We start from the raw sequence: 20,257 nt of genomic DNA, 5'->3' as shown, positions 1-20,257 counted from the left end.
AAAAAAAAAACAGACTCACTGCTGCCGAGTCAGTTCTGACTTACAGTGACCCCCCTCCTCCTTGGGTTTCTGAAGCGGTATCTCTATGGAAATAGATTGCCCAGTCTTCCTTCCAAGCAGTGGCTGGTGGGTTTGAACTACCAGCCTTCTAGTTAGCAGTCAAATGCAAATCAAACCAAGAAGATACCTTTTTGCCCCAGCGCTAATAGCAAAGTTCAACAAGACAGAAAATAACAAATGGTGGCAAGGATGTGGAGTGATTAAGACTCTCATACACTGCTGGTGAGGCCCTCAAATGATACATCCATTGTGGAAAACAGTATGGCAATTGCTTAAAAAGTTGGAATTAGAAACACCACTTGATTCAGCAATGCCATTACTAGGTATATATCCTAAGGAAGTGAGAACCAGAACAAACACAGACATACACATACCCATGCTTATTGCAGCACTATTTACGATAGCAAAAAGATGTAAATAACCTAGGTGCCCATCAACAGAAAAATGAATAACCAAACTATGGTACATACACACCATGGAATAGTATGCAATACTGCTAAAGAATAATGTAGAATTTACACAACACTGCATAACGTGGATGAACTTGGAGGACATTATGCTGTGAAATAACTCAATCACAGAAGGACAACTACTGTATTAGTTATTATTGTAAAAAGTCAAGGAAAGGTTTCTATATAAAAGGAAACTTTCTTTGTTGGTTACCAGGGGTGGGAGGGGAGAGGAGGGAACACCACTGATAAGGAGAGACAAGTATTGATTTGGGTGAAGGGAAGGGCAATATACCAAATAAAAGTGATTAACATGGTGGCACTGAGGAAAAGGAAGAGAGAGGTACATGGGAGGTACAGACAACAAAGATGAACCCTTCTGCACATACAGTACCAAGTTGTCAGTGATGGCAAGGATTGATCTACAGGTAGATAGATGGATGAACAAGCTGAACAATAAAGTATGTCTAGGCAGGGGGTAGTATGCCCATGATTACGTATAGGGTTGGCAGATGATGTTTCTACAAGCTTATCTGTATGTGCTATATTAAGAAACGTCCAGGTCGTAGCAACTGTGATCTTAAAATCTTGCAAGCGGCCATCTAGAGTTAATGATGGTTCTCTCCTTGTCCAGAGCAAAGAAGAATGAAGAAAACCAAAGATGCATGGAAACAATTAGTCCAAGCAACTGGTACACCATGTGATCCTCAGCCTATATGACTATGAAAGCAGAAGAATTAGATGGTACCTGGCTACCACTGTCAACCACTAGGAGGGGGATCTCTGTAGGAGATCCTGGATAGAGTGGGAGAACAATTTGGAACAAAACTAAAGTAATTTTGAAAAAAAGGACCAAGTTTGCTGGTCTGATAGAGCCTGACGGAACCACTGACACTATGGCCCTTAGTTGCCCTTCAAGTCTGGAACTGAACCCACTCCTGTGGCTTCCAGCCAAATCAAAGACAGGCATATGAGCTGAACATTTACATTAGATAGATATACTCCTTGGAGAGATCAATCATGGTAGAACAGAAGGGCTGTATATGCACAAGGAGACAGCTCAGGAGGCAAGAGTGCATGGGAGGAAAGGACACAGGGAAGAGGTAACTATGGGGAGGAAGTGGGAAGAGAGCTGCTGCATTGTGGGAAATGTCGCCAATGTCACGAGACAAAGTGTATGTGAGCTGCTGTATGGAAAGTGAATTTTCTCTGTAAACTTTCACCCAAATCACAATAAAATTTTTTTAAAAAAAATAATGTCCAGGTCTATAGTACGCTGACAAGGTTGTGGTTGCTTCTTGGCCACAGCCAGCTACCTAGAGGGAGTAAGCAGTTGGACCTGTGGGCTCGGGATGATGGTCACAGGGGATACCAACCTCAACTGGCATAACATACTGCACAAAACACTGTTCTACGCCCTATTATGGTGAGTAGTGAGTAGGATCTTAAAAGCTTGCAAGCAGCCATCTAGATGCAACAATGGGTATCTCCTCATCCAGAGCAAAGAGGAATGAAGAAAACCAAAGACATATGGAAACAATTAGTCCAAGGGACTCATAGACCATGCGATCCTCAGCCTGTATGATCATGAGACCAGAAGGAGATGGTGCCTGGCTACCACCGTCAACCATGTGGAGGGGGATTGATGCAGGAGAGCCTGGACAGAGTGGCAGAACAATGTGGAACAAAACTCAAAATCATAAAAAAAAAAAAAAAAAAAGACCAGGTTTGCTTGTCTGGCAGAACCTGGTGAGATCCCTGAGACTATATGGCCCCCAGGTACCCTTCAGATCTGGAACTGAATTCACTCCTGTGGCTTCCAGCCAAATAACAGACAGGCATATGGGCTGAACATTTACATCACACAGATATACTACTTGAAGTGATCAATCACAGGAGAACAGAAATTCCTGATGTCAAAAAACAAAACAAGAACAAAAATAAATTAAACTAAGCACCACATTTAACGGCATAGTTGATTTACCTTCTGGAGTAAGCTCTTTATCTGACTACAGACAAGAGTTCATAGACCAGCTATAGTCTTCAGACCACATGATAAGGAGCACTGAATACAAAGACCAACTACTGTGAATTGTTTATTACAAAAGTAAAGAAATAAAAACGATAGCTTGGATGTTTAATCTAAATCCACCTTCATGAAACTCAAAAGACAAGCTCAGTTGTGTTACTTTCAAATGAAGGAGAGCAAAATGCTAGTCTCTGAATTCTACAAGAGCCCTTAGGGATTATGTGGAGCTCTGGTAGCCTAGTGCTTAAGGCACTTGACTGTAAACCAGAAGGCTGGCGGTTCAAACCCACCAGCACTCCTCCGAAGGAAGGCTGGGCAATCCACTTCCGTAGTGATACCACCTCGGAAACCCAAGGAGGGTCGCTATGAGTCGGGTCCAACTCAATGGCACATAACAAGAACAACAGTGTCCCTTAATGCCCTAGTGTTATGAGATATCCTCAGTGGGGAGGAGAGTATGAGTAGCATTTACCACCACACAGGGCACTATGAACCAGAGAAGTATCTCTAACTGCTTTTTATACCAGGGGTGGGGGCAGTGTTCTAGTAAGTTTATCTGAAAAGGGGTGGGTGTCCATTTCACAATAGCTCATTTTACACATTAAAAAAATTGAAAAAAAGAGGGGTAAACTAAATCACCACTGTACACATAACTAGTAAGCAGCAGAATTACAATTAAAACTTGGGTCTCCTGACATCAAGCCCAGAGTTCCTTCCACTGAAACAGAAAGTCTGCTTCCTTGAGAGAGCCTAGAATCCACACTTTTAGAATTCACCAGTTACAAGAACTGAAAATCTGACTTTCTATACTTACAAGTTTCACTATCAGTAAAATATACTGAAATGCTAATTTTTCTGTAGCAGTTATTTCCTAAATTAAATCTGGCTGAATAATATAATCAGTTAACAAGTCACCTTCACCCTTAGTCCTTAAAAGTGGGTGCTTTCCCAGATTTCACCCTCAGCCTTTTCTTTGCATTTAGTACTCTCTTACACTTTTTCACAATTCTCAGTTTCAACCAGCAACTTAATGCAGGTGATACGCAAATCTACATGTACAGTCATCACCTACCAAGATACAGTCCATGAATATATTTGATTGGTACCTCAAACTGAAAACTAATATTTAATATCTGTGCCCCTTCTTCCTCTCATGTTCCCTTTCTTGGTTAATGATATTATCATTCAAATTAAACATCTTATGGTTATGTTTGACACTCCCTTATCAACTACATGGATCAACTTAGCAAATGCTATGGACTCAAGCAACAATTTGTCCCCAGTCTATCCCCTTATCTATTCTCAATATGCTAAAAGTCTCAGTCTAGGCCTACATCATGCATTGCCTGGACCATGCAACAACCTAGACTAACGCTGTTCAATAAAAATATAATAGAAGCCATATTTACGATTTTAAATTTTCTAGTAACCACATAAAAAAAGTAAAATAAAACAAAAATTAATTTTAAGGTTTTATCTGAGTATATACAAAATACTACTTTAATATGTAACCAATATAAAAATTATTAATGGGTATTTTGGATGTATTTTGTACCAAGGAGTTTATTGACTATGCAAAAGCATTTGATGGTGTGGGTAACAATAAATTATGGATAACACTGTGAAGAATGGGAATTCCAGAACACTTAATTTGCTCATGAAGAACTTGTACACAGACCAAGAGGAAGCTGTTCAACTAGAACAAATGGCTTAAATCACGAAAAATGCGCCTCAAGATTGTATCCTTTCACCATACTCATTCAATCTGTATGTTAAGAAGGTGGACTATATGAAGAACAGCACATGGAGGAAGACTTAATAACAACCTACAATATGTAGATGATACAATCTTGCTTGCTGAAAGTCAAGAGGATTTGGAGCATTTAATGACGAAGGTCAAAGACTATAGTCTTCAGGATACAGAAAACAAAAATTCTTGCAACTGGGCCAATAGGCAACACTATGGTAAATGGAGAAAAGATTGAACTTGTCAAGGATTGCATTTCACTTGGATCCATAATCAAAGTCCCAGGAAACAGCAGTCAAGAAATTGAACGACATAGTGCACTGGGTAAATCTGCTGCAAAAGACTTCTTGAAAGTGTTAAGAAGCAACGATGTCACTTTAAGGACTAAGGTGCACAAGTTATTGTATAGTCAATCACGTCATATGCACATGAAAGCTGGACCATGAATAAAGAAGACCAAAGAAGAATTGATGCATTTGAATGATGGTGTTGCCAAGGAACACTGAATATATCATGAATTTCCAGAAGAAAAACAAATTTGTCTTGGAAGAAGTATAGGGGGAATACTCCTTAGAAGCAAGGATTCACCTCTCATACTTTGGTCATGTTGTAAGGAGGTTCCATTCCCTAGAAAAGGATATCATGCTTGATAAAGCAGAAGGTCAGCAAAAAAGAGGAAGATCCTCAATGAGATGGACTGATACATGGCTGCAACAATGGGCTCAAGCATAGCAACAATTATGAGGATGGCACAGGACCAGGAAGTGTTCTGTTGTGTTGTACATAAGGTTGCTAAGAGTTGGAACCAACTCAACAGCATGTAACAACAAAAAGTCTTCAAAATCTATTTTACACTAAACAGCCCATCGCAATTTGGACTAGCCATGTTTTAAGTGCTCAACAGCCACCTGCGGCCAGTGGCTACCTTATTGGACAGTATGTGCCTAGAGAATGTATCTATTCTAAATTTTGTTTCTGAATTTTTAATGAATTATCAAGTCAACAAAGTACAGAATTGACTTTACTTACTACATGAGTTTAAAGAGTCAAATGTACCTAAGGTAGCAGAGTGGTAGTTTTGCTAAAATGCAGTAGAGCTGGCTTGATAATACACAACAGTTTGAAGTACAGATGAATCAGTTACAGCTCTTATTCTAAAATTCCAACTTACCTGGAATAAGCCTTTATTCTTAATATACACGTGTATTTTGCACGCCTTATGCCAAATGAACAAAAGTATTTTTTAAACGTAGAACAAGCAACAAATTATTTACCTGTTTTTCCTTTGGTTTTTAACATGCTCTGATTATTGTTTATACCTTAGAGCAACATGATGCAGTGAATTTATATACTCTTCTTTTAATTTATAAAATATGAGAATATCTTAAATACATACGTTTAATAGCAGCATAAATTCAGTTTGGAGACTGGCTAAACAGTTACAATGTGATAAACTACATACGCTTCCAGCACTACAAAAACACCAGGAATAAGAACGAGGACAAGGAGTTGAAAAACTCTAAGGCTTAGCTTTACAGGACAACATACATAGGGGGATATGGTGTAGTAAATTATATAGTTTGGCTTTTCTAGCCATAAGTCTTTGTAAACTCTGTGGTGGAATTTGCTGTGAGCAACTAAGTAGCTCCTGATTGTTAAAGTTATCCACCTGGAGTATTTCTGTTGGGAGCAGCACAAAGTAATTTTCTGGCAAGTTCACTCTCTCTCGGGTGTACAGAATTCTAATGTTGGGATTGGTTAGTTGGGCCACTCTGCCAGGCTCAAAAGGAGCCCTCCAAGAAGCAGAAGGAATCTCTCACTGCCAGCTGAGAGACACTCACAGACATGCATTGCTGACAGAAAGAGATGTGAGAGACACACACTGCCTAAAGAGGCTTGAGAGACATGCACTGCTGAGAGAGACACTGACAGACAAGCACTGCTGGGAGAAAGACTATCAGCTGAGAGACGGTGGGCTGAGAAAGACTGAGTGTGTTCCTGAACTTGAATCGTAGCCTGTTGCTTCCCAAATAAACCCCATAATCAGTGAGTTTTATGTGGCCGCTGCAGTGAATTATTGAACCCAGCAGAGAGGTGGTGGGTGCTGTGGGAGGAATGGTTGGTGTCAGGGTTGGTGAAAGGGCTGGAGGGAGGCAGCATGTCTAAATAGGCTTTGGGCTACTGATGGTGATTCTCTCTTCCTCTTGTGGGGTTACAGGAGGTTGGAAGATGTGGTCTCCCTGCACCTTTGGCAGGGGATAAATGGGTGATAGTGCCAGAAGTACTATTTTTTTTTTTAATTGCAATTTGGGTGAAGATTTACAGAGCAAATTCACTTTCCATACAGCAGTTCACATATACTTTGTCTCATGTCATTGACCACAGTTTACCACAATGCAACAGCTCCCCTCCCACTTCCTACTCACAGTTACCTCTTTCCAGTGTCCATCCCTCCTGCTCCCTGAGCTATCTCCCTGTGCATAAGCAGCCCTTCTTTCTCCCATGATTGTTCTCTCCAAGGCGTGTGTTCAACTCATATGCCTGTCTTTTGTTTGGCTGGAAGCCACAGGTGTGGGTTCAATTCCAGACCTGGTGGGCAGCTAGGGGCCATAGTCTCAGTGGTTCGACCAGGCTCTATCAGACCAGCAAACCTGGTCCCCACCTTTTTTTTTTTTCCCTTCAAATGATTTTGAGTTTTGTTCCACACTGTTCTCCCTCTCTATCCAGGATCTCCTAGATAGATCCCCTTCCAAGTGGATGACAGTGGTCAGTGGTAGCTGGGCACCATCTAGTTCTGGTCTCACAGTTGTATAGGCTGCAGATCGGATGGTGTACTAACTCTAGGACTAATTGTTTGCATGACTTTTGGTTTTTTTTCATTCTTCTTTGCTCTGGATGAGGAGAGACCCATCGTTGCATCTAGATGGCAGCTTGCTAGCTTTTAAGATCCCAGTTGCTACTCGCCAAAGTATGAGGTGGAACAATGTTTTGTATAGTGTGTTATGCCAATTGAGCTTGATGTCCTCTGCGACTATGGTACCAAGCCCACAGTTTCAACTGCTTGGTCCCTCTGGGTAGCTGGCTGTGACCAAGCCGTGACCACAACCTTAACCCCTTGTCAGCTCTACTATGCACTTGGGAATTCTGATCATTCACATAAACTTATAACACCATTGTCTGCCAACCCTATACATGTTCTTGGATACCCTCCCCATTTCATACACATACCTAATCATTTAGACTGTCCACCCATCTATCCACCCATATATCCATGTTGGCCTTCACTGACACTGTAGTACTGTATGTGCAAAAGGGTTCATCTTTGTTGTCTGTACCTCCCATGTACTCTCTCTGTCTTTCTCATCCTCAATGGTGTCGTATTTGTCACTCACATTTGGTACATTGCCCTTCTCTTCACCCAAATCAATATTTATCTCTATCTATCTAACAGCATTCCCTCCCCTCCCCTCCCACCCCTGGTAACCAACAAAGAAAATGTCCTTCAATAGATAAACCTTTCCTTAACTTTTACAATAACAGACTAATACAATTTGTCCTTTTGTGATTGACTTATTTCACTCAGCATAATGTCCTCCAAGTTCATCCACGTTATGCGGTGTTTTGCAGATTCTACATTATTCTTTAGCGTTGCATAGTATTCCATTGTGTGTATGTACCATAGTTTGGTTATCCATTCCTCAGTTGATGGACAGCTAGGTTGTTTCCATCTTTTGGCTATTGTAAATAGTGCTGCGAGGAACATGGGTGGGCATATATCTGTTCTTGTCATGGTTCTTACTTCTTTAGGGTATATACCTAGTAATGGAATGGCTGGGTCAAATGGTATTTCTAATTCCAGCGTTTGAAGGAATCACCATACTGTTTTCCACAATGGTTGGACCATTTTACAGTCCCACCAGCAGTATATGAGAGTCCCACTCTCTCCACAACCTCGCCAGCATTTGTTATTTTCTGTCTTGTTGTACTTTGTTACTAGTGTTGGAACAAGATGGTACCTCATTGGTGTTTTGCAGAAGCACTATTTTTTAGAAATTATCTGCCAGTCTAGAATGTTAAATATTCATTAAAACAGGTAAGAAAAGGGGCTTACATGCAGGTGTCGAGACTATGTATTTTAAAGTATTTACTCAAATCTCTTCATTCTACCTCCTTTCTCCTCCACATACCATCTTCCTCCAAAAAGTGAGGCTTAAGAGTATATATAAAAAATAAATGGGTGCTCGCTTCGGCAGCACATATACTAAAACTGGAACGATACAGAGATTAGCATGGCTCCTGTGCAAGGATGACACGCAAATCTGTGAAGTGTTCCGTATTTTTAAATAAATAAATAAATGGGTAAAAACAAAAATGAAGATGTCCTGTATGATTTCTCATTCTTCACAATTACCTTTAAAGGTCTTCAAGGAAGTCTCAAAATTCTATCAGGATTTTTTCTGAGTTCCTATCCTGGGATTCACATATTTAAAGGCAAAGAATATAAAGATAAGCAGTTATGGCAACTAGTTACGTGGACTAAACTGTCAACGTAATTTTACCTTTCATTTTCTAGTCTGTCAGGGAGGGTCATTTGAGGATCCCTGTACGCTCTCTTCTCATTGCTAGGGAGAACTGCTTACACACCTATCATTTCAAACAAACAGGTCAATCCACCAGTAATAAGCTCAAGTCATTAAAACAGTGATCTTGAAAACAAACAGAAAAACCATGTGTAGTATTTCAGCCATATATTATTCTACTCCTAAATACAGTCTGTGAAAATAAGAGAAATAGAAACAAAACAGAGAAGATAAATCCAACAAAACCCTAATTCCATATCTGAACTTCAGTATTATACACTTCAATTTAAACTCCTATTTTTTTTCAGCTCTTATAAATGCTGCTTTAATCATTATTCAAAGGTATTCTGCTTTCAATTGGATTTTTTTAGAAATTAATTTGCTAGAACTAAGATTTTCTAAATGAAGAATATGAATGCTTTTCATTGTTACTGATATATACAGCCAATCTGTTTTCCAAAAAGAGTTACCAATATGCTATCTCATTCCATACTTGCTAGCAATGGATTTTTTTTAAAAAATTGTTAATCCAGGACTTCCTGGATGGTAGTGAAAACATTTAACTTCTTTGGTTGCTAACTCAAAGACTGGAAGGTTGACTCCACTAAGAGATGCCTTGAAAAAAGGCCTGAGGATCTACTTCCAAAAAACTGGCCACTGAAAACCCCATGGAGCACAGTTCTACTCCTCCATACATGGGGCTGCCATGAGTCAGAGTTGACCTGATGGCAACTGGTTTTCAACAGGTAAGAAATGGGTCATATAATAAGAAAATCAAACCTTTCTCTAAGTTTACTGTTTTTCTTTTATTGTGAATTGTGCATAGATTTAAGCCTGTTCTAAAACTACCTCTTTCGAATTTTAAGAAATCCCTTCTAGCTCTAGTGACTGAGAATATGTGAAAAATTCCATGTTTACTTCATCTGAAATCTTTTTGACTGATAGATTACAATATATTAGTATCTTGGTGGATATGTTTGAAATACAGATTTAAGAAATGATTTCCAGTTTCATAAAAAATTTTGGCTTACCCTGTTATCACCATTGTGTAACTTAAAAATAAATGATGAAGACACATTACCTTTTCTTCATTTGTTGCAGACTCTGGATCCTTTCTTTTCTTCTTCAATTTTTTATCTTTACTTTGTTTCGTGCTAGAAGTCTGATAAGGCTGCAAATCTACTCGAGAATGAAATTGGTATCGACCACTTTCCACATCACAGTAGTAATAAATTCCAGTGGAAGGATCATAGTATAGTTGATTTTCCTTTCAAAGTCAAAAAAACAGTAAGTTCTATTCATGTAAGATGAAATAAAATTAATTAAAAAAAAAAAAAACTTAATAGAAATGTCAAATACATTCAAATACAGAAAATGTTTCTTTTAGAAACCATAGTATTTTCTGAAGATAATACGTTAAAAATAACAATGAAAAATGCTCCTAATCTTCCAAAATATACTTGGTAAAGTAGAGGATCGGTAAAAAAGAAAAAGATCCTCAGAGAGATGGACTGATACAGCGACTGTAACAATGGGTTAGTTCAAACATAGTAACAACCGTTAGGATGGTGCAGGACGGGGCAGTGATTCGTTCTGCTGTACATATAGTCGCTGTGAGTGGAAATCAACTCCACACCACCTAAACAACAATATGCTCTAATTTTCTTCTGTGAAGAATGAATAAATGTAAATGTTAAACTGAATCACATAAAAATACCAGGATTTAAACAACTTATAGGAACAGCCATTTCACATGGCTCAACTTAATACATTAACAAAAAATGGTAATTAACAACCTTTTCGAAGGCAGGAAACTTAAGGCATGAATCACTAGTCATATAAAAGCAATTCTAGATTCATTACCCTTAATGATTATAGAATAATGGTTTTGTAGTATAAACCTCAAGGATATGCCTTTAATGTTCATTACTTAAAAAAGTCACTAAAGAAAAATTTGAAAATAAACTTAAGGTCATAGATACCATTATATAGCATTCTATATAAAGAAATCAATGAACAGTTTTCTTCACTAATTATTTCTACAGTAAAGTAAGTAAGACTTATGGGTAAAGCTACCATGCAAAATGAATTCTGGCAAATTATAGACTGAAAACTAGTTAAGATAAAATTATGTAATCACCTGCATATATTAGAAACTGGCCAGTATTCCACAATCAAGATTTAACTGAACATTCTATATTTTATTTACATCATAAATCCATGCAGACCAGACCTGGAAACATCTCATGGTATACTGAGATTGAGCAACTATAACTTCCTGAAAAAGAATAATTTATTTCTCTAACTATTGATACTACTGTAGTTTATTATCTTTAATCTATACATTTTGTAGATTTCTGGCAAAAATATTTAAAATTATCACAAGCTTTCCTTAACTAAGAAACTGAATGGAAGGTTTCATCCTTATTTCTAGTGATAATGCAACTTTCATAACTCAAACTTTACTCTCTCTCTCACAAGAAATTTTTTAATTAAAATAAAAATTAACACAATAAGAAATGGAAAAATAATGTAATCCTCAATTCACTAAAAATATAACCTTCAGAATGTCAGATGGAAAGACACAGAAAGTAAGGTAGAAGAATAACAAAGACTAATGACATGTATTTAGAAATTCTGTATTTTCCTAGAAGCCAACTAAATAATAGCTACTCACTTTTGTGGTAAGAGCTTAAACATTAATTTTCTGAGTATTAATTAGCATTCTAAATTAGCATACTCCAGTGAGGGAAAAACATTCTCCTCAAAATATCCATATCATAGAGTTGGGATTTCTAGAGACGCAAAACCAGTGAAGTATATATATATATATATACACACACATACACACACACACACAGAGATTTATTTCAAGGAAATGGCTCATGCAGTTGGGGAGGCTAACTAAAACCAAACCCACTGACACTGAACTGATTCCAACTCATAACGACTCTATAGGACAGAGCAAAACTGTCCCATAGGGTTTCCAATACTGTGAATATTTTTTAAAACTCTTATTATGATTTGGGGGCAATTTTACAAAATAGATTCTGTTTTACATTCAACAGTTCATGTAGATTTTGCTTCAAAACACTGATTACAATCTCCACAATGTAACAGCTCTCTACCACCTCCTCCCTGTGGTTATCACTTCCCTGTGTCCTTCTTACCTATGCATTCTTGCCTGCCTAATTTTCTCCCTGTGCAAATGTCATCCTTCAGATCTCTCATCAGTCACTGTTCTAAGGAGTGTATCTCCCTGATATGGTTGTTCATCTTGTAGGTTTGCCTATCATTTGGCTGGGATTAAGTCTAATTCCAGGCCCAAAGGGTGACTTGGGGCCACAGTCTCAGGGTCACCAGTCTCTATCTAACCAGTAATCTTGGTCTTTTTTTGTTTCTGAATTTTGTTCCACATTTGTTCTCTCACTTTATCTAGGATCTCTAGTTTTGATCCCTTTCCAAGAAGTTGGCATCAATAGCCAGGCACCCTCTAGTTCCTCTGGTAGTAGGGTCATGTTGGCTAAGGTTCTCATGATCCACTGGTCCCTTGGACTATTTCCATACGTCTTTGATATTCTTCACTCTTCTTTGCTCCAGAGAAGTAAAGACTAATAGTTGCATGTCAGATGGCCACTCGCAAGACTTTAAGACCTCAGTCACTACTCATCAAAGCAGGATGAAGAACAATGTTTTCAATGCTGTAAATCTTTACGGAAGCAGACTGCCTCATCTTTCTCTCATGAAACAGTTGGCAGGTTCGAAGTGCTGATCTTCTGGTTAGCACATGAATGTAGCCAAGTGCTTTAACCAGTGCACCACCCCAAAGCTGTTGGTCAGGCATCAGACTGAAGACTTCTCCTGACTCACGTGGTTGTAGGAGGTGAGGAACCCAAAATAGCAACTCAGACAGTAGGCTGCCAGCTCATGGGGTTGCGGGAGCTGGTGAATCTCACAATGTGCAGGTCAAATGGCAGGTGGCTGGCATACCTCCCAATACCAGCAGTCAGAGGATCACAGGTCAGATGCAGGATTGACAGAGGGCGAGCTTTGCCAGAACATCCATATATACTAGATGCAGGCCACAAACCCAAGAAAATTCCCCTTTAAACTGAATGGCTGCTCACGTAAAATCACAAAATGGAGGCAGATTACATAATATCTGCCAAACCACTGAGAATCACAGCCTAGCCAAGTTGACACATAACCTTAACCAACAGAGTCTACCCCTTGTCAACCTGGCACCTGTACATATCTCTTTAAACCATACATAATCTCTAAATGAAGATAATTATTAAGTCATACTTGAGCCTAACATGATGCAACTAAAGTGTGTAAAACCAAAAATGCACTAGCCTCATCAACAGCTTGTATTTTATAAGTAATGGAATGAGAGAGGGAAGAAAACAAAGCTACTTGTTACATATATGCAGAGTACAAGTGTGCATGTATAACAAAGAAAAGAAATACTAAAAAAAATTAGTCCTTATTTCTGCAACTGGTCACACAGTCATAGCTGTTATTTGAAGCTACCTTCTTCTACCACTCATTCCATATTCCTTTTGCCCTCAGCAAGCCCCTGAGTTGATCATGGTTCTTTGCCTAGTGGAGTGACCCACACCTTCATTATGGGATCTGGACCACTAGTAGTTACATTGGAATAGGGTTGCTATAATTTTCCATTGACATAATCACAAGACATGGTAGTACTAAAAGATGCCCTAAAGGATCTCCTGTATATCAGACGTATTCTTCTTTACCTCCATTATGCTAGTATCAATCCAATTTCCCTTTGGTAATCAGGATCGATCACACCAGCCAATATGGTAAGCTTATTGATCCAAAGGCATGAGGAGCACAAAGTGGTCAGGTAGCATTAACTTCTAATTCAATGGAATCGTGTTGTATCTCCTGGTGGAAGTATCCCTCCCTTTAGAACTAAAACATCTAAATCAACAGAGCATATGGTCACAGGGGCAGGAAACAAAAATCCTGTAAGTCACCAGAAGTAATAGTAAGTGGTGCCATTCCCATTTCCACCTCTTGATTTCTGGACTCATGAATCATTGCTATGGGAGAAACACAGCTATATAATGGATGTTGATTTAAAGTATATACAGCCTCCTGGAAAACACTGCCCCAACCTTATATTGTCACTTTGCTGGTGGCTTAATTGTGTCTTTAGAATGTCATTCCACTGTTATGTTATATCAAGCCAACTGCTTTAGGATGATGAGAAACATGGTTAACCAGTGAATTCCATGAGCATAAGCCCACTGCCACATTTGCTGTTGACTCCCTTGATCCAAGGCTATGCTGTGTAGAATATCATGATGATACATAAGGCATTCCGTAAGTCCACAGATGATAGTTTTGGCAGAAGCACCACATAAAGGGAAGAAGGCAAATCTGTATCCAGTGTCTATTCCAGTAAGAATAAAACACTGCCCTTTCCATAACAGAAGTGATCCAGTGTAATCAATCTGCCACCAAATTGCTGACTGCTCACTCTTAGAAATGGCACCATATCCGGGACTCAGTGTTGGTCTCTACTGCTGGCAAACTGGTCACTCAGCAGTGACTGCAGACAAGTCAGCCTTGGTGAGTGTAAGTCCATGCTACTGGGCTCATGCATAACCCACTATCCCTGCCACCATGGCCATTTTTGTTCATGAGCCCACTGAGCAATGACAGAAGTGCCTGGGGAAAGAGGTTCACTGGTTTCCACAGAATGTGTCATTCTATCCACATGATTATTAAAATCCTTCTCTGCCAAGATCATCCTGTGGTGGGCATTCACATGATATATAAAAATCTTCACTTCTTAGGCCCTTTCAGAGAGGTCTATCTATTCACAGGCATCTTCCCCTAACCTCCCTGTCATCAATTTTCCAGTCATGTTCCTTCCAAGTCCCTGGCCATCCAACCAAACCACTGGTCACAGTCCATGATTCAGTATATAAATGCATATCTGGCTATCAAATTTCTAAGCAAAATGAACCACCAGGTGCACTACTCGAAGTACCGCACATTGGGAAGATTTCCCTTCACCACTGTCCTTCAGGGAGGTGCCAGAACAGCACTGCAGGACTGCCACTATCCACTTCTGAATGATGCCTGCAAACCATATGGAACCATTTGTAAACCAGGCATGGCGTTTTCTCTTCCTCAATCAACTGCTCATAAAGAATTCCCCATAAGGCCATAGGTGCAGTCTGACAGGACAATGGTAATGTGATAGAAGTGGGGACCATAGGCATTTGGGCCACTTCCACATGTAACTTACTTGTCCCTTCAGGTCTTGCTCAAGCCCAATTTCATATATACTACTTCCACTTAATGACAGAGTGCTGCTGTGCATGTCTAACTTTATGATTCTTTGGGTCAAATGACACCCAGTTCAAGCTCAGGCTGCATGGTAATTCAGTGGCCCACATTCAGGCACAGTCTCTACTAAAGCCAAGTAACAAAACAAAACCTATTCCTCAAAAGTAGTCATCTACAGAGAATGGCAGAGCCCTGCTCCAAAATCCTATGGATCTGAGCTATGATGCACCAGTAACCAAAAAACCAAACCCACTGCCATCGAGTCGATTCAGACTCACAGCAATCCCCAATGGGTTTCCAAGGCAGTAAATCTTTAGGGAAGCAGATTGCCCAGTCTTGCTTATGCAGAGTGGCTGGTAGGATTGAACCGCTAACCTTCTGGTTAGCAGTCTAATGCCTTAGGCACTGCACCACCAGAGCTCCTTGTGATGCATCAGTAGAGGCCTGCCAAAGACTCCAGACAGCATGTCTCTCTGCCACTAACACTTCACAAACCACTGTATCAACTGGATCCTATGGCCAAAGTAGCATAGTAGCTTGCATGGCATCCTGAACCTGTTATAGAGCCTTTTTTTTCTTCTGGGCCCCACTCAAAACTAGCAGCTTTTCAAGTCACTCGATAGATAGGCCAGAGTAGCACACCCAAATGAGGAATATCAAAATCCAAGTGTTGTGCCTCCTTTTTAGTTTAGGAGGGGCCTGATGTAAAAATTTATCCTTCACTTTAGAAAGAATATCTCAACATGCCCCACACCACTAAACCCACTGCCACTGAGTTAATTCTGACTCATAGGACCCTACAGGACACAGCAGAACTACCCTTTAGGGTTTCCAAGACTGTAAATCTTTACCAAAGCATACTACCTCATCCTTCTCCCATGGAGCAGCTGGAGGGTCTGAACTGCCAACCTTTTATTTAGCAGCCCAGTGTTTTAACTGCAGAAGCACCAGACATCCTTCTCCCCTACCACTGGACACCCCCAAAATTTCAATGAGGCAGAAGGCACCTGAGTTTTTGTCACATTAATTTCCCACCCTCTACAATAGGGAGCTCTGGTGGCGTAATGCCTAAGGCATTTGACTGCTAACCAGAAGGCTGGAGGTTCAAACCCACCAGCCACTCCTCGCAAGGAAGACTGAACAATCTACATCCATAGAGATACTGCCTCGGAAACCCTAGGAGGGGTTGCTATGAGTCAGATCTGACTCGACGGCAATGAGTTACATACAATAAGACTAGAATAATTGGCACATCTTCCTTAATAAGTCCAATCTGCATAATGTCATCAATATAATGGACCAGCTTGATGTCCTGCAGAAGGGAAAGGTAATCAAGGTCCCTGCAGACTAAATTATGACATAGGGTTGGGAGAGTTGACATACCTCTGAGCACAATGCAGGTATATAGCTAGCCTTACCAATAGAAGGCAAATTGTCTCTGGTGTTCCTTCAACAGAGGAACTGAGAAACAGCGACTGGCCAGGTCAATAACTGTATATCAGTTACCAGGAGAGGTAGTCATTTGTTCAAGCAATTAAACCACATCTGAAAAAACAGCTGCAACTGGAGTCACCACCTGGTTAAGTTTACGATAACTCACTCTCATTCTCCTAGCTTCATCTCTTTTTTTGCACAGGCCAAATAGACGAGTTGAAAGGATATGGCAGGAATCACCACCCCTGCATCCTTCAAGTCCTTGATGGTGGCACTATCTCTGCAATCCCTCCAGGAATGCAATACTGCTTTTGGTTTACCCAACTTGACAGCAGTGAGTTGGTTATTTATTTTGTTTTTTTTAGGTAGGGGCAGTTCTAATGACTTTCTCTCAACTTTTCCTACCATAATTGCCATTCCCTCACATGTCAGGGTATTTTAGTTCTCTAAAAAAACCAAAACCAAACTCACTGCCATCAAGTTGGTTCTGACTCATAGCATCCCCCACTTGGGTTTCTGAGGCAGTAAATCTTCACATAAGTAGACTGCCCCATCTTCCTTCTACAGAGTGGCTGGTGAGTTTGAACTGTCAACCTTCTGGTTAGCAGTCAAATGCCCTAGGCACTACACTACTAGAGCTCCATTTTAGTTCTCTAGTGCTGCTCTGGTAGCATAGTGGCTAAAGCACTTGACTGCTAAACAGAAGGCTGGCGGTTCAAACCCACCAGCCACTCCTCGGAAGGAAGGTTGGGCAATCCTACTTCCGTAGTGATACTGCCTCGGAAATCCAAGGAGGGGTCGCTATGAGTTGGGGCCAACTCGATGGCACATAACAACAACAACAACAGTGCTGCTGTAACAAAAATACCACAAGTGGATAGCTTTAACAAACAGGAATTTATTCTTTCACAGTTTAGGAGGCTAGATGTCCAAATTCAGTGCTGGCTCTACGGGATGGGTGAAGGCCCCTCAACCTTGGGCTTCAGCTCTGCCTCTTGTTCCAGGTCCCTGGAGCTGAAGGCTTCTCCTAACTCACACAGCTGCTGGCTGCTGAAGCTGAGAAACCCAAGATCAACAGGTAAAATGGCACAATCTCAAGATCATCAGGCAACATGCAGGCCACTAGTTCAAGTCTAAGAACTAAAGATGACAACTAAACCAGATGCAGGATCTTTTCTACTTATATTGGAAGTAGGCCACATCCTAAAGGCAACTCTCCTTCAATTGATTAACTGCTCACAGCAGATTCCACCTTGGAAGTGATTACACAATGTCCAATCTCATATGGAATAACTATGTTCAGCTGCCCAGCCAAGTTGTCATACAACCTCAACTACCACACAGGGATTCAATGTGGGGGTTCTCCTAAATGCTGAGTATGTCTATTCTAATTAGGTGTTCTGGAACTGGGGTAATCACTACAGAATGGGTTTGGAGACCCACTGTGAGATGGATCTGAGCTAAGATCCCATCAATACCTTGACCTCCATAGGCCCCACTCTGAACAGTGGGCCACAATGACGTTTTGTCTCCTGGAATTACTGTCAATTCAGAGGCAGTACCAGTAATCCCTGAAAAGTCTATTTCCTTTTTCCCAATGAAGAATCTTGATCGTGTGTGTGAGCGCACATGTGTGTGTGTGTATGGGGGGGGATAACAGTACAAATTTTTGGCAGTGCAATGAGGTCCTTCTTCAAGGGGACCCAGACTACCCTCCCATCAAGGGATATGGGTCTGTAAACTGGCTCAAGCCTGGGGACTGACTGAGGGGCTGTGACTATTCCAGCAATTCAAATTAGACTGTTGTTCACTTGACCTAGAATTCTTCTGTTTGTACAGCTCAAGTAACTATTTCGAAGATTTCCCATCTATTTCACGCCCAGTGACACTATGCTTATGTAGCTAAAGTCCTAAGCACATAAGAGTCAGGCTATACTAATTATTGCTTTGACTCTGCTGTCCAATACTTGGCCTCTACTACCATGCAGTCCAGTCAGCCCCATTGTACTTAGATGTCTTAATTCAATTAGGGCAGTTCCCAGAGTCAAATCTGACTTACATAAAATATCAATCACAGCAGTCTTCAAGAATGCTAGAGCTCCCTTCACAAATTTGTTCCTCATCATTGTGTGGGTCTGTGGGTCTAACTTGATAAATCCACTCTAACATGCAATTTCCCTAAAACTCTGGATACCTTCTCTCTGCAGTGTACCAAGGCAGGTCTGGCACTTCAACTTGATTTACTGTAGGCCATCCTTTAAATCCATGCTTTGGTGAATCAATCAAATAAACCATTAGATCTTTTTCTAATTTCTTGAGCTGAAACACTGAATGAAGAATGTGTGCTTAGTAGGCTCATATCAATGAATTCAGATTGATCCAACTTGATGTTCTGTGTACCATTACCCACTCTCTGAATAGCTATTCACATACATATTTCCCAGGTTTCTGTTTGTATAGACCAGAAATTTCAACCAGTTCTTTTGGAGTACAGCGTATCCCCTTCCTGTGTCACACTTTGCCCTTCACCTCTTGGGGCTTGCTGAGACTTAAGTCTAATTATAGGTCTAGAAGCAAAAATGAATGGGTCCTGGGGACATTCAGCAATATATTTTAAGGCATCTGCCCCATGTAATGCCCCAGGTACCATGCCAGGTATTATCTCAAAGATTCCTCAGGAACAGTTGGGTTAATACCATCAGATGAAAGTGGAAGGGATAATGGTTTTAATGGAGAGAGTGGCTTAACAAAGATGGAATCTCTTCAAATGGGAGTAAAAAGGCTGGTTCAGTTGGCAGGAGCAGTTCAACAAAATTTAGGGGCTCAATGTCCCCATTCCAAGTTTCACGATCCCATTTCTTCCCAATGAATGCCCTGACCTTAACTTCAGACATCATTGGAGGTTGGGAATTCAACTGGTGGTATAATTCAGCCTCCCTTAGGATTAAGACTGTAGGTTTGGTTTTCAGCAATATCATCTCTGTTACTATAAGAAATAAGGTTTCCTTTTAAGGCACGAGTGGCAACTTTCAGGTCTTATGGCAGCGCTTGAGCTGTGACTCTGAAGCTTTGAGCTCACTTCTTTCTTTCATCACTTTGTCTGACAAAAGCAGGATGGACCAACCAGCTTCTTCATACTTCTCATTCTGAGAAGCTGTAGAAAAGTATGAAATATGCAATCACCCAAAGCCTTGTCTCTCACAAATATTTGATCCACTGGTGGTGATTTTCTGCATATTTCTACTAATCATGTCATAGATTATCAGTGCACTCTTCACTTCTGGAGGCAGAATCACCAATGCCTTTACTACTAGCCAGACTTGAAAATCAATTCAGAAAACTTATCCTTATAATTTTGCTCCTCTAGAACCAATCTCTTTACCAAATGTCTTAGACTGGATTCTCTAGAGGGGCAAAACAATGAAATGTGTTAAGTCAACTCTATGTACACGAGAATGAAGCACTGCCCAGTCCTGCACCATCCTCATGACAGTTGCTATGCTTGAGACCACTGTTGGAGCCACTGTGTCAACCCTTCACGTTAACGGCCTTCCTCTTTTTTCTGACCCTCTACTTTATCAAGCATGATGTCCCTCTCCCGGGACTGGGTTCTCCTAATAACATGTCCAAA

The 20,257-nt window shown here is 40.4% G+C and overlaps 1 protein-coding gene and 1 non-coding gene across 2 annotated transcripts in view; one reads left to right on the top strand and one right to left on the bottom strand.

Moving 5' to 3' along the window:
* Window positions 1-20,257, bottom strand: part of AGGF1 (angiogenic factor with G-patch and FHA domains 1) — a 91,272-nt gene that overhangs the window by 25,956 nt on the left and 45,059 nt on the right. Inside the window, exon 5 of the mRNA XM_007943438.2 lies at window positions 9,947-10,132. Within this exon, the coding sequence (XP_007941629.1) occupies window positions 9,947-10,132 (186 nt within the window). The remainder of the gene's footprint in view (window positions 1-9,946; window positions 10,133-20,257) is intronic.
* On the top strand, window positions 8,523-8,626 carry LOC122150222. The gene has a single exon (XR_006163547.1). It is a non-coding gene; the product is annotated as a U6 spliceosomal RNA (small nuclear RNA).

The sequence above is a fragment of the Orycteropus afer genome, unplaced genomic scaffold (genome assembly GCF_000298275.1).
Source record: "Orycteropus afer afer isolate SDZICR_OR568_19922 unplaced genomic scaffold, OryAfe1.0 scaffold00107, whole genome shotgun sequence".
Taxonomy (NCBI): domain Eukaryota; kingdom Metazoa; phylum Chordata; class Mammalia; order Tubulidentata; family Orycteropodidae; genus Orycteropus; species Orycteropus afer.
This window is presented reverse-complemented; position numbering and strand designations above follow the sequence as displayed.